The sequence below is a fragment of the Abramis brama genome, assembly GCF_963993115.1.
Source record: "Abramis brama genome assembly, chromosome: 2".
In the NCBI taxonomy this organism is placed as follows: domain Eukaryota; kingdom Metazoa; phylum Chordata; class Actinopteri; order Cypriniformes; family Leuciscidae; genus Abramis; species Abramis brama.
The window spans coordinates 60,715,409-60,728,270 of NC_139964.1; the positions used below are offsets into that span (position 1 = coordinate 60,715,409).

Consider the following 12,862-nt stretch of genomic DNA (forward strand, 5'->3'; position numbering starts at 1 on the left):
CCAGGCTGCTACAATAGTTGCTGTATGTGGCAAGGTTTGTGAGATCCGTGCCATCAAATTAGACACTTTGGGGCCATGCACACAGAACGCATTTTACTATTTCACTGCGCTACTTTCCCATAGTTTTCAATGTAAACGCGCTAGATAGACGTGTTTGACCGTTGTGCCCGTATCTCGTGTCTTTTGCAGCATCTCGTGCATGCCGTGAAGTACTAAAATCACTGCACTAAAGTTAAAAGATCAACTTTTCCCCATTCCATTGTCTGCATCTTGTGTTTTCAAAGCAAAAACGTGTTCTGTGTGAACTATAAATCATTGTCAGGGTCCACTTTCAGATTTACCTGTCCCTTAGAATTACGGCAAAAAGCAAACCGTATAGTCAATTTTACATTAGTGAAATGACACCTTCCTGTATCAATGGGTGCTTTTTGGCCAGAATAAGACTTTTTGCAAATAATGAAACTATTCGTTACCTATCCTTGATTTCAGGTTAAAGTGGAAGGCCATAAACATAAACTAAACTAAGACACCAACACAACTTTATCAACCAGTCATAAAGTACAGCTATAAAACAAATCCATCTTACAGTAAATTACACATGGTGGCCGTACATAATTTAAACATGACAGAAAGTGTCATACATCTATTTATTTAACAATTTGATGGTTATACAGACAGTCTTGGATAATATGCAAATGAGTATCTCAACAAATTTTAATGAGCTAACATCCCTGATGAAAAAATCAGCATAGCTGATCACCAGCATATGTTGTGTTTTGGATGTTGGTTCCCAGAATGAAATGCTAATATGCTGGTGTCCCAAACCATCTTAACCAGCAGACTTTCCTTGCATAAACCAGCCTGGACCAGTATGCGAACTCTGGTCTAAACTGGTGTTTCAGCAGGAATAGTCTTTAGAAATGTTCTTTATTCTTACATAATTAACAACTATACAAACCAGTGTACGTGTGAGAGAGAAGCTCAGTGGCCAGGTATATAGCTGTGTAATGTGAGTGTGTTGTTGAGTTTCAGTGTGTGAGTATCGTGTGCCTGTGAGGTCAGACTGTATGTTGAGTAAGACACTGCAGACCCGAGCATCAGTCCAGCCATATATGATACAGTCATGGTGTTCCCTGTAAAATAATCATTGAGAAAACAAAATTAGTGGAGAAAAATCACAATAAGATTTCAATATATCAGTTGCTTCTCCAAATGATAGAAATGAGATCAAATGGAAAGCAAATAGAGAATTTTTCTCCCGTTTCGACAATTATTCTCATGAGAAAAAGCCTCTAACAATTCCAACAACAAATGATTTGAGCTACGCTATCCACATGAATATTATACTGGGACTTAAATAAAATGTTATGTGTGAAGGAATTATATTTTAGATTAAAGTTACACTATGTGTGTGTGAAGCATAAAAAGTATGCAATTATCATTACCATAGGCTTAATATAGAGAATCAGGGTAAGACAAAAATACGATTTTTTTTTTTAATGAAGGCTACTTGAATTTTGTAGCCACCTATTCTTAAAAACTTACACAGAGTAGATTTAATCTGTTTAAAAACATTTTTTATTATGTATTCACATACATTTTGTTGCCAATTCTAATTTGAAAGAGTGCTGAATTATTATGGTGATTGTGACAGAAAATATAAGCACAATTACTATAAAGCTATAATATATATATATTATATTAATTTATATTACATAATATATATACTATAAGCTATATTATAGCTTTATATTACTATAATATATAGCAAAAACTATAAAGTACACCAGAGCATTTGTGCTTCAAGACACTGAGTTTGAAGGTTTTTCACTCTTCTGACAGTGTTTAAAAAAGTATTCAGTAATGATGATTTGAGGACAGGTGGTTTTAGGGGTAGTGACTGATAATGTCACGTCTTTGATCAAATAAAGAAATAAAGACCTATTCTACCTATTCTATATAAACGTTTGTAATCTTTTTGTTGTTGAGATTCTCCACAAGGGGAATTTGTAGGGGAATATCAACCACATTACACATTTCGCTCACTCTTTATGTGTGTCTGATATACTCACCCGCCACTTCTCGCTGCTGAAGTGGCACCTTGCCGGCCGCCTGTATCATTGGTACAGAGCCAAGGTACCCGTTACTGATACCCAGCATCATGGAGAGGGCGCAGGGCCAGGCGGGGTGCGCCAGCAGGGGGCGCTGCACAGGAGACACACACATTACAAACAGGGGCAGGAAGAGAACACGAAAACACGAACACACCAGCAGCTGCACACCGCCCCACTCGTACGGACACGCTGCCAGGATCTAAAGAGAGCGAGAGAGAAATAAAGTCACCATGAAATTAAAATGGACAATTCTTGTTTTTCTATTTATTATAAATGATTTATCCTTGAACATTTTTTTGGATTTGCCATTGTAAACTTTAATCAAAATAACTTCCCCTCCCTCTTGCCGAGACATCTTCATCCTTTCTCTTATATATGAATAGCAATTCATAGTTTTCACATGATGTCTCACCCTTATAGGAGCACCCACCTGGAGGGCAAAATAAGGATTCCTCCATTGACCACAAGATTTTCACCAGGTACTAATGTAATAAGCCAGTGATATTAAAAGATCAAATTCAATATACACCTTATTGATGATGCATAATATACAGGCAAGTCTATGAACCCAAAATATATACGTAACGCAAGCATATTAAGTATAAAATTTAATCTGTTTAAAAACATTTTTATGTGTTATGTATTCACATACATTTTGTGCAGCCTAATGACGGAAAATGTAACTATTTAGTTTTTGGTGTAGCTAGGGACTTAAAATGAAGTGAAATATCTAAAACCACAAACTATTTATTTTAATTTGAGAAATAAAAAGTATAATGTATAGTTTATTATTAAGCGGTTTTCCATAAAAATACTTTATAAAGAAAACGGTTAACCATTTAGTGTGTTGCATTCATATTCTGGGCTCATCTGCTCACCTGTATTATGGTATGCATCATCAAAAAGGTGTACAATGAATTTGATCTTTCACTGTTTTAGTACATTAAGGCATTTTAGGTGTTATTGCAGGTTAAGTGATTGAAAAACTGCGGTGGATGCATTATATGGATCGCAAGTACCCAAAACTTGCAAAGATTGACAGACTCGAGCTACTGAATGTTTTGCCCTCCAGGTCTCCGTGCCAGTGACGCGACTGAAAACTATAAATAGCAAACCACAACAATCCAATAATCCAATCAATTCCCAAAGAACGAAATCAAGTCCCATCCTACATTATTTCCTGTTCAACAAGCAATCATGTCATAATAGTGAAGAAAATATTGTCGCAAGTTAAACCTCCGTTTTGTGTCGCCTTCAAACATTTACCTTTTTTAAATGATATTATATGCTTGTAAATGACATCAAACTGTTTCATTTCACCTTGCCCACAAAGTCAGCCATGTTGAACAGAGCCATGGTGAGAATAGGCAGCCATTCTCCCAGCGTATCGTTACGTAACTCTGACTCCAAACCAGGGAACAGACACAGTGTGATGAAATATGTCACCAAGATTGAGAGCATATAGGGCCAGATCATCCGAGCAACAGCACACCTCTGACCCAGAATCTCTGTAAGAAAGCCATCATGTTAGAATACTTCAGTGCTAAAAATGTGACATTAATTGAACTAAGCTTTATTTTTCAGTACGGACACAAAATAGCTACAGGTGGTTGTGATTAAAACTATGGCTCACCCTTCACACTGATCCAGGTCCCTTTGTTTTCTGGTTTGGGCACATCAAATCTGACATAAATTTCATCTCCATGGGAACCGTTACTCAGATTAACTGCATCAGCCTCATCAACTGTGCTTGACACCACTCCATCCTAATGTGTAGAAATGCCATGAGTTAATGTACATTTTTGAGAAAATCATTCGAAACAATTTATGTATATGTATAGTATCTAGAATAAAACGTTTTCGCTGAGATTTGTCACAGTGCATTGCCTTGTGTCAGAAGTGTGCATATATTCAAAAAGGTTATCGTAGGGAGCTCATTATGAAACACCATGTACACCTAAATTATATATTTTTGTGCAATATAACTTTTCATTAAAGGAACACGCCGACTTTTGGGTCTTTAGCTTATTCACCGTATCACAGCGTGTACGAATAACAAGGTCACATAAGACACAGCCATCTTCTAACCATATACATACTGGGAACTATATTCTCAGAAGACGAAGCACTGCTACTTCTGCAGAGTGATTTACTCCAACTCTGAGCGAACTCTCTGCTCCTCACCACAGGGCTTCTCAGGTGCTGCGAGCAAATCACTCCGCCCATGTAGCAGTGCTTCGCCTTCTGAGAATATAGTTCCCACACGGTTAGAAGATGGTTGTGTCTCATGTGACCTTGTTATTTGTACACGCTGTGACTATACAAATCACAACATGTAAATAGGAAAATGTTGGTGTTATTTTGTCACTTATTGGGAGCAGTATGCTAGCTGGAGCCGTTTACCTCCAGTCTTTGTGCTAAGCTAGGCTAACGGTGGGTGCGTCAGACAGAGTTACGGCACGCACGGAGATGAAAAGGGTATCTATGGACTTATCTAACTCTGGGGGATACGGTGAATAAACTAAAGTCCCAAAAAGTCGGCGTGTTCCTTTAAATGTAAGAAGGAAAACAGTTAGACAGACCCACAGAAACCTTTCAGAACCTGTCAGATGGATCCATATCTCACAAAAAGTCCCCAAAAGTCAAATGCAAACCAATGCTTCTGTGTGTGAATTTACCTCTTCCTCTGCACCGCTGTCATAATGTATCTGGTAGCCACTGCGCTTCTGTGTCGTAACATTATTAATCTGTCCTTTGAGCCAGCTGTGGCTGCCGCGAACTCTGTCGGTGTGATAACGGACAAAGTGTGTTTGTCGCACCACCACGTGTAACAGAAAACAGAGCGTCTCTATTGAGATAGAGAACAGGAAGAAGATGATGGTGTTGTTCTTCTCGTCTTCCACCAGCAGCTTTGTAAAAATCCGACTCAGGGAGACAATAACTCCAGCAGTGCCTGAAACAGCAATTGACAAAAAACGCATCAACTGCAATACAAACAAACACCAGCACATTATCAGTAAAAATTCTGTGAATTCATATTTCACATAAATTATATTTTCTAAAATGTTTTATTAAAATTAAAAGTATTAAAGGACCACTAAGATTTACATTTCAAAGAAATAATTTTTTCTAAAATGTTTTATCAAAATTAAAAGCATTAAAGGACCACTAAGATTTACATTTCAAAGAAATTATATTTTCCAAAATGTTTTATCAAAATTAAAAGTATTAAAGGACCACTAAAATGTATTGTAATTGTGCCATTATCTTCGTGACAATTAAGGATATTTCCCCCACCAGTTACTGTAATATGAAAAATATATTAGTTAAATTCTCTCTTTAACATTCAAGATATTTGATTTTATTAAATATAATTGTATTACGTTAAAGGGGCTATAACAATTTTCATGTATTAAAGGACAATTCCGGTGAAAAATGAACCTAGGGGTAATTAACACATGGTTACCGAGTCGATCGTTCTCTGGGATGCGTTTTCATGATAATCGAATGTAAAGAGTTTTATCTCTAAAAACAGATTAGCTTATAACGCTAGTATATGGGGCATAGAATAAGTAAAAGTAAATCGCTAGTTAATACCACTAACAAGGCTCAAAATAGCCTCACACTAACACGGTAGCAAAATGAGGGTCCCTACATGCAAACCGAAGCATTGTGAATTTTGTAAGTGTACAGACAGTTTAATAAGACGATGCTTTATAAAGACAGTGCATTACGCGTATACAGGCAGGAGCCATCTTGGAAAACAGTCTCGACTAGTCTTTTACTTATTTACTTTTACTTATTCTATGCCCCATACAGTATGCTAGCGTTATAAGCTAATCTGTTTTTAGAGATACAACTCTTTACATTCGATTATCATGAAAACGCATCCCAGAGAACGATCGACTCGGTAACCATGTGTTAATTACCCCTAGGTTCATTTTTCACCGGAATTGTCCTTTGTGTGAACAGTTTGTAAAGAGAACTTAAAAAACGAGACCTTCCTCAACTTCCTAGGCTGTCTATGAAAGCCCGTAGACTGATTTTTTTTTAAGGATGTTTTTGCCGGGAAAATCAAAAGGATTTGATGTTTACGCACACTCACGAGAGCCTCTCTTTCGCTCTATGACACATGAAACGAATGCTTCTACAATGTCCAGGATAATGCAGAAAAAATACATTCTGTACATTACAGAACAGTGTGTCATGCAAAGCAAAGTGATTAATTCAAACTATAGTCTCACATAGCCAGATCTATTTGGTCTCAAATATACTTTACAAGCAAACTATCACAACAGCATATAATTGAATTACCTCATCCGTGAATTGCAATGCTTGTGCAAACACATCCACATTACAATGATCAGATGCTTTCTTAACTGCTTTTTTTCACCACTGTCATTTTGTTGTCTGTTTATTTTGTTATTGAAAATAAAGGTAAGGTAGGCAATTTTTTTTTAATAAACATTTTTTGTTATAATGGTTGGAACACTCTTCACATCCTGATAAGAATTAAAGTTGTCTATATATTAAAACATGTATATATCTTCTGTAGAAGTCTCAGGACCAAAACATGTTTGTCCAATCAAAATATCCTACCAGTCAACATATGTATTCCCATACCCCCCGCACACCCTCATGTGCAAGCTATAACCGTAATTAGATGATGTTCTACTCGGAGCTGTTCACATCCTCAGACTCAGATTTTTGCGTTTCAATGGCAACACTATCAACGCTGAAATGAATCTGCAGCAGTCAGGTGGTACAAGTAAGAGCTCCAAGTTGTTAACATTCATTATTATTGTAATGTTATGTGCTTTAAGACATGAAGTAATTTAACGCCGTCTCTCGCGAATGCTTTGCAGACTCTGCTCTGTGTTGTTCAGTCTCTTGCATGTTACGTGTGCATGAGTGCGAGCATTAACAATAAGTTGCCGGCTGCAATTCACTTAATGGCCACCGATGTCGCCAATAACAAGGGTTTCTGAATTCTACATATAGCCCCTTTAAATAATAAAAAATATATTTATTTTGTAACAACTGTATTTGTTGTACTGCCTCTAATTTAATCCTTGTATTACCATATTTTTACTATATCACTTGAAAAATTCAGTTCAGAATTACACAAAAAAATACGTTTATTTTAATTTAATGATTGTAATTTCATTCATGCAGTGATGGAAGTTCAGCTCACTCTCTCCAGTCATCACGCCCTGTGTGTACCTCTTGGGCAGCATCCCAGTGTAACCATAAAAACTGGACTGCTGCACTGCAAAGGTCAGAAGGACAATGGACAAAGTTTCAGATCACAAAAACACAATGTAGGCCAAATTCAAGAACATGATTGCTTGTATAAATGTACCTGTGCATCCAAATGCAACAATGGCAATTGCAGCCAGAGTAACAGCATAGGACTGCTGAGTGTCAAACAGCTCCAACCAGACGTCACACACACTCACAAACACCAAAGGTCCCAATGCAAATAGATATCCTATATATGCAAAACAAGAAATTTAGTGATATTGCAATTGATAAATAAGAGTAATGTAATGTGCATGTAGAAAATAGTGCGGAGGAGCCTTTCATTGTTGTATTTTAAGGGGCGACTATTGCAGGTTCTTACCCACACAGATGCGAGTGTGTAAGCTCAGTCTCTCCACGAGTGCGTTGTTCACAATAACGGCACTGAGAGCCACAAGTATATACGTCAAACTCATGTCGAACACAATAGAGGTGCCTGACAATAGAAAAGAGGGGAATTGACAAGCATAACTTGTAGTATTACTGTGCAATGCATAGTTGTCACTTTTTCCACCCACAGCTCTGTGAATTTAATTTTGTCTATCCTGTGATGTGCAACAGGTTGGTTGCATCAAACCTTTGAATTTGCGGTGGAGGTAGTCCACATCAGTGATGAAACTATTGTATGGCAGTAGAAAGCCGACACCAGCCAACAGCATGGCAAAGTAGATGCCATGGTAGCGATCATCAGGAATGGATTCCTCTGAGTCTGAAATGAAGACATGAGCTTGGATTAATACCAACCAGAATGACAGAGCAGCTTGATAAAACTGAGCCCCATTTTTAATTAATAGAAATTAACATTCTTAAACAGTAGAACATGGTGCTACAATGCCATGGTAATGGGTTCGATTCCCAGGGAATGCATGCACTGATAAAGTGTATACCTTAAATGCAATGCAAGTCGATTTGATTAAAAGTGTCTGCCAAATGCATAAATGTAAAAGTCATGAATGCTTTTGTGTTGTACATGATGGTGTCTTGCACTAATGCAGGGCTTCTCAACTTGGAGTTTGTGAACCCCTGGTGGTTTTTGAGGGAACTGCAGGGAGTTAATTAGAAGCAAATAATTAATTAAATCATAAAAATGTCAAATTAAAAACAAATTAATACTTAAAAAAATTAATCAAAATTTAAAACCTACTAAAAACATGAAAATATTTTATTGGTTACCTGCATGTCACAAAAAATGTTTTATTTCACACATGCATGCATCATACATTTATACAAAGACCTCAATGCATCAAATGCATCAATATATACACGTCATTTTGCACGTGCAATTTAATGCATCTTGTATGTGCGATTTTTATAGCATATTAATTCTGTGTTGTGTGTATCTGCAACTCACCATGAGCACTGTGAGGTTTTATCCAACCCCTCTTCTCCTCCTCTGGCAGCTGACTAAAGCTGAAATTCGTGATCACAGCCTTCTCTCTACCCTGCCGATTCCTGCTCCACTCCTCAGAGTACATGCCTGGGAAAAAAGGTCAGAATTCACACATGGGAAAAAATTCATAGCCTATACTGTCAAGATGCAGTTGGCCTTAAATTTATAACGTATATATATATATATATATATATATATATATATATATATATATATATATATATATATATATATATATAAACAAATATAACAGATAGCCTATCAGCTGCTGAAGTGAATAATTGACATGACAACAAAAACAGAATACTGCATATTCATCAAAACAAGTACTACACTTTCCCTATAAGAAATACTGACAAGACAACTACTACTACTACTACTAACAACTTGCCCCAGTAACTCCGGCATGTATGCTGTGCAATAAGAATCAATATTTTTGTTTTTGTTTTATGCAACCAAGCATTGCAGTGGTTCGATCTTTGTTCCTCCACCTGTTTTCCTCTGAAGCATATGCATGGGCATGAATGATTCTCCCATATGTTGAATTATTTTGTACAAGCGCGTGAGGTTTAAATTTTATGGCGTTATAAAACTCTGAGTCAGTTGGACTAGGTGATAAACGCGAGATTCGTCGATGTCACCTGACAGATCCACCAAAGCTATTATTAGAAATATCGAGCGTCCATGTCATAGCCTGTAATTTTAACGGCGGGGATATTGAACTGAAGTAGCCTAGGCTACTACATCACATAATGACTGATGTTTTTGAAGGATCATTTGTCTTTAAGGTTATTTGACATCTGGATGCCTTATACACAGGGTTCGAATTATGATTTCATCTTTGTGGGGGTCTCTTTAAAAAAAGAAGAAAAAAAGTAGCCTATGAGCAGGCGCGGTAGCTTAATAATGTAATATAAAAATATAAAAAATTGTAAATATAATACAAATTTAATTAAAAAGCGTTGGTAACACAATTCAATTTAAATAGTACATTTGGTTTAATTTGTCGCTTAATGAGGTCTAATATATACTGTTAGTTGTAAGAATTTTCACGTGAGTAAATAGATAGCTTCGACCGTGTACTTAAGTGGTTCAGTGGTAGAACATTCGCCGAACGCGCCAGAGGTTCTGGGTTCGAATCCGCACTCATTTAAGTTTTTTTTTTTTTTTTTTTCATCAAATCCGATTATGTTTATAAGTGGTTCTATATCAGGCAGAGACACGTTTGTGTGCATTTTGTTTTGTAATTTAACGAATAGAGAGTCTCCACAACGGATTGAAGCGCGCCCGAGTGAAGACTGTGCGCGAGCCACAAACAAACACAGTATCTGCGCTAATGATCGCAGCGGCACTTATATCACTTGATTTAAGCATAAGGATGTACCGTAGTGTGATGACGATCCGAGATCCCGCGAGATCCATGTGTTTGGCATCTTGTCTGAAGGAAAAAGTGCTTTATTTGTAATTTAAAATAATGGTGCTGATGATTTTTAGAGACCCCCACAGGTGTATGATTTTACTGCTTTCATGGGAGCTCATCCTCTCTCTATGGGAGCTCAGCTCCCACTGGCTCCCACGTAATTCGAACCATGCTTATACATATTCGCAACTGATGGAATATAGACTCACGCAGTATGATAATAAGTGAACATCGATCAGAGCAGTCGCGCGCTTTCGTGAATGGATAACAGGTCTCTTACCTGATGTGCCAATGTCATTCACGCTGTCACAAGAGAATTATATTTAATTACGATCCAGGTTCTCTTTCCAAAGCGAGGTTATTTGAGGGTGCTCGTTTTCTGCTCTCTCTCTCTCTCTCTCTCTCTCTCTCTCTCTCTCTCTCTCTCTCTCTCTCTCTCTCTCTCTCTCTCTCGAGGCTCTCCGCCCTCATGCGCAAGTCACGGAATCATCACGCACTTTACGATTGATCACCGGGGCTAGTTGTCACACTATCTAAGGATGGGGTTCATTTGTATATAAACATATAGCCTATATTAAAATATTGACTACAAAACTATTGAACATTTCCACCGTAATTGCCCAGGAACAGAAAAATTCTGCGTATTGATTCACAAATCAGTTCATTGTTCAACAAAGGCTGATAGCGGAGCATTTTGTCACACTGAAATATTTTTTATATAGATGATTGAAAAATAATTTATTGAATGAATGAATTAAATTAATTTATTTTAAGGAATATGGTTTTAGGATTAAAGAGAACTATACACTATAGGCTATGTTAAAAACTATAACATAGCAGGCCTACAAAACTGCTAGAGACACATGATTTGTGTAACTTTGACAATTGAACTTACTGAGATACAACCATTGTGACAACTAGCCCCGGCCTCCCCTATTTAATTCAAAGCCACAGTAATGTAAATCTAGGCTTGCATCTTTTACATTTTTTTTTTTTTTTTTTTTACCATGTTTGGTTTATTTATATGCACTCTAGGTTACTTTTTTGTTGCAGTGATACTGTAGTTTGTAGAAGACCACTTTTTATCTTTCACCCAAATAACAGTCCTTAAAAGAACAGTTTTTGTGTGTGTGTGTGTGTGTGTGTGTGATCTAAAGAACCCCTTTCCACTATAAAAACCTTTTACGCAATGGAAAGATTCGGTAATTCATGGAATCATCGATGCCAATAAAGAACCTTTATTTTTAATTGTGTTGAGCATTTGCATTTCAAGAGATAGTGTTGAACTGTTCTCTTTTCTTCAAAAACCAAAATTTCTCATGAAGTTCTTTTTTCACAACTGGCTTGCTCCGGGGCAGAAAGTCCTCGGGAGATTTTGGAAGAAATGCAAAGCTGAACCTTTAAATTATCTATTACCCTCATTTAGGTCACACTATAAAACCTCAGAGTTCTCATTTTTTGTTAAAAAGAAGCAGAATTTAAAAAGGGGGATTCAAATGTAGGAGAGCAACACAGACAAAGCTATTCTGGATGCATTGGAAGATACTTTTAGAAACATATTGTCTCTGAGAACAAGTGTGATTCTTTTATTATTGCACAACATAAAAGAACTATACAAAAAGTGTCATCTCCATGGAAACATTGTGTGTGAGATCTCTCAGGAGATGCTGAGGAAACAAAAGCCTTCGCGCTTCTTCTCTGCAGTGTGTGGGTGTGTGCGCTTCAGCTCAGCAGTCTACAGTTAGAAATCCTGCACTGCAGTCTGTCATGGAAGATAAGTGAGAAATCTACTGACACGATGCAAGAGCACACACACACACACACACACATGCACGCACACACACATATAGGCTACACAGCTCAGTATCTCACTAAACACATTCATCTTGTTTTGATATACTTACATAAGCTGCAGTGGGAAAGTCAGAGAAGTTAATCAGAAGTGAATTTAAATGTCATGAATAATCATTTCAGAGCAGCAAAGTGTCTCCATTTATACACATCTATGTCTGTAAACCCTTGTGAAAAAGAAGTGCACTTAACTGTATTGAATGTACACTTGTAATGTACATCAAATCTAAAAAATATGTAAACAACTCACAGATTTTTTTTTTATTATTATTTTTTTTATATATATTTTATTTTTAAACAGTATGGCATTACAAACCATATTACAACCTTTTACGAATCTGTACAAGACTGAGCAGGTGTACAAATTAAAATACAAAAGTGTACAATGGTCGTACAACGTGGGAAGAACAAAAAAAAAAAAAAAAACGCACATTCACAAGAGGTCTGTTGTCATACCTGCGATTGTATGAAATTAATGAAAATAGTAGCTGTTTTAGTTTTTACATGACATAAGGCTTTCCTAAATTGCAAGAATTCATTTAAATAAATTTTGAAGATTGGTTTGACCTTCAAAAATTTACATTTGTGAATATAATGTTTAACTAAGAGTATACAAGTATTGTAAAAAAAGTTCTTTCTTGCTATCTTGCAAAAATACTCCAAATTTGACATCTTTGTACAGTATATTGGGTGCATCACTAACATATTCTGATATCCAATGTTGAAAAGAATTCCATAAAGTTCTGGTATAATGACAATCAAAAAATACATGCTCCACAGATTCAA

At 36.6% G+C, this 12,862-nt stretch overlaps 1 protein-coding gene across 1 annotated transcript; it reads right to left on the reverse strand.

Annotated features, from left to right (window-relative positions):
- Positions 1-633: 633 nt before the first annotated feature.
- On the reverse strand, positions 634-10,648 carry slc29a4b (asolute carrier family 29 member 4b). The gene is made up of 11 exons (XM_084105701.1): positions 10,506-10,648; positions 8,767-8,892; positions 7,993-8,124; positions 7,738-7,851; positions 7,477-7,605; positions 7,309-7,383; positions 4,793-5,067; positions 3,748-3,880; positions 3,435-3,622; positions 2,073-2,313; positions 634-1,133 (listed from the first exon to the last, which is right to left on the reverse strand). The coding sequence occupies exons 2-11, from the start codon at positions 8,888-8,890 to the stop codon at positions 982-984; spliced, it is 1,563 nt and encodes a 520-aa protein (XP_083961827.1). The 5' UTR covers positions 8,891-8,892; positions 10,506-10,648; the 3' UTR covers positions 634-981.
- Between the last annotated feature and the right edge of the window lie 2,214 nt (positions 10,649-12,862).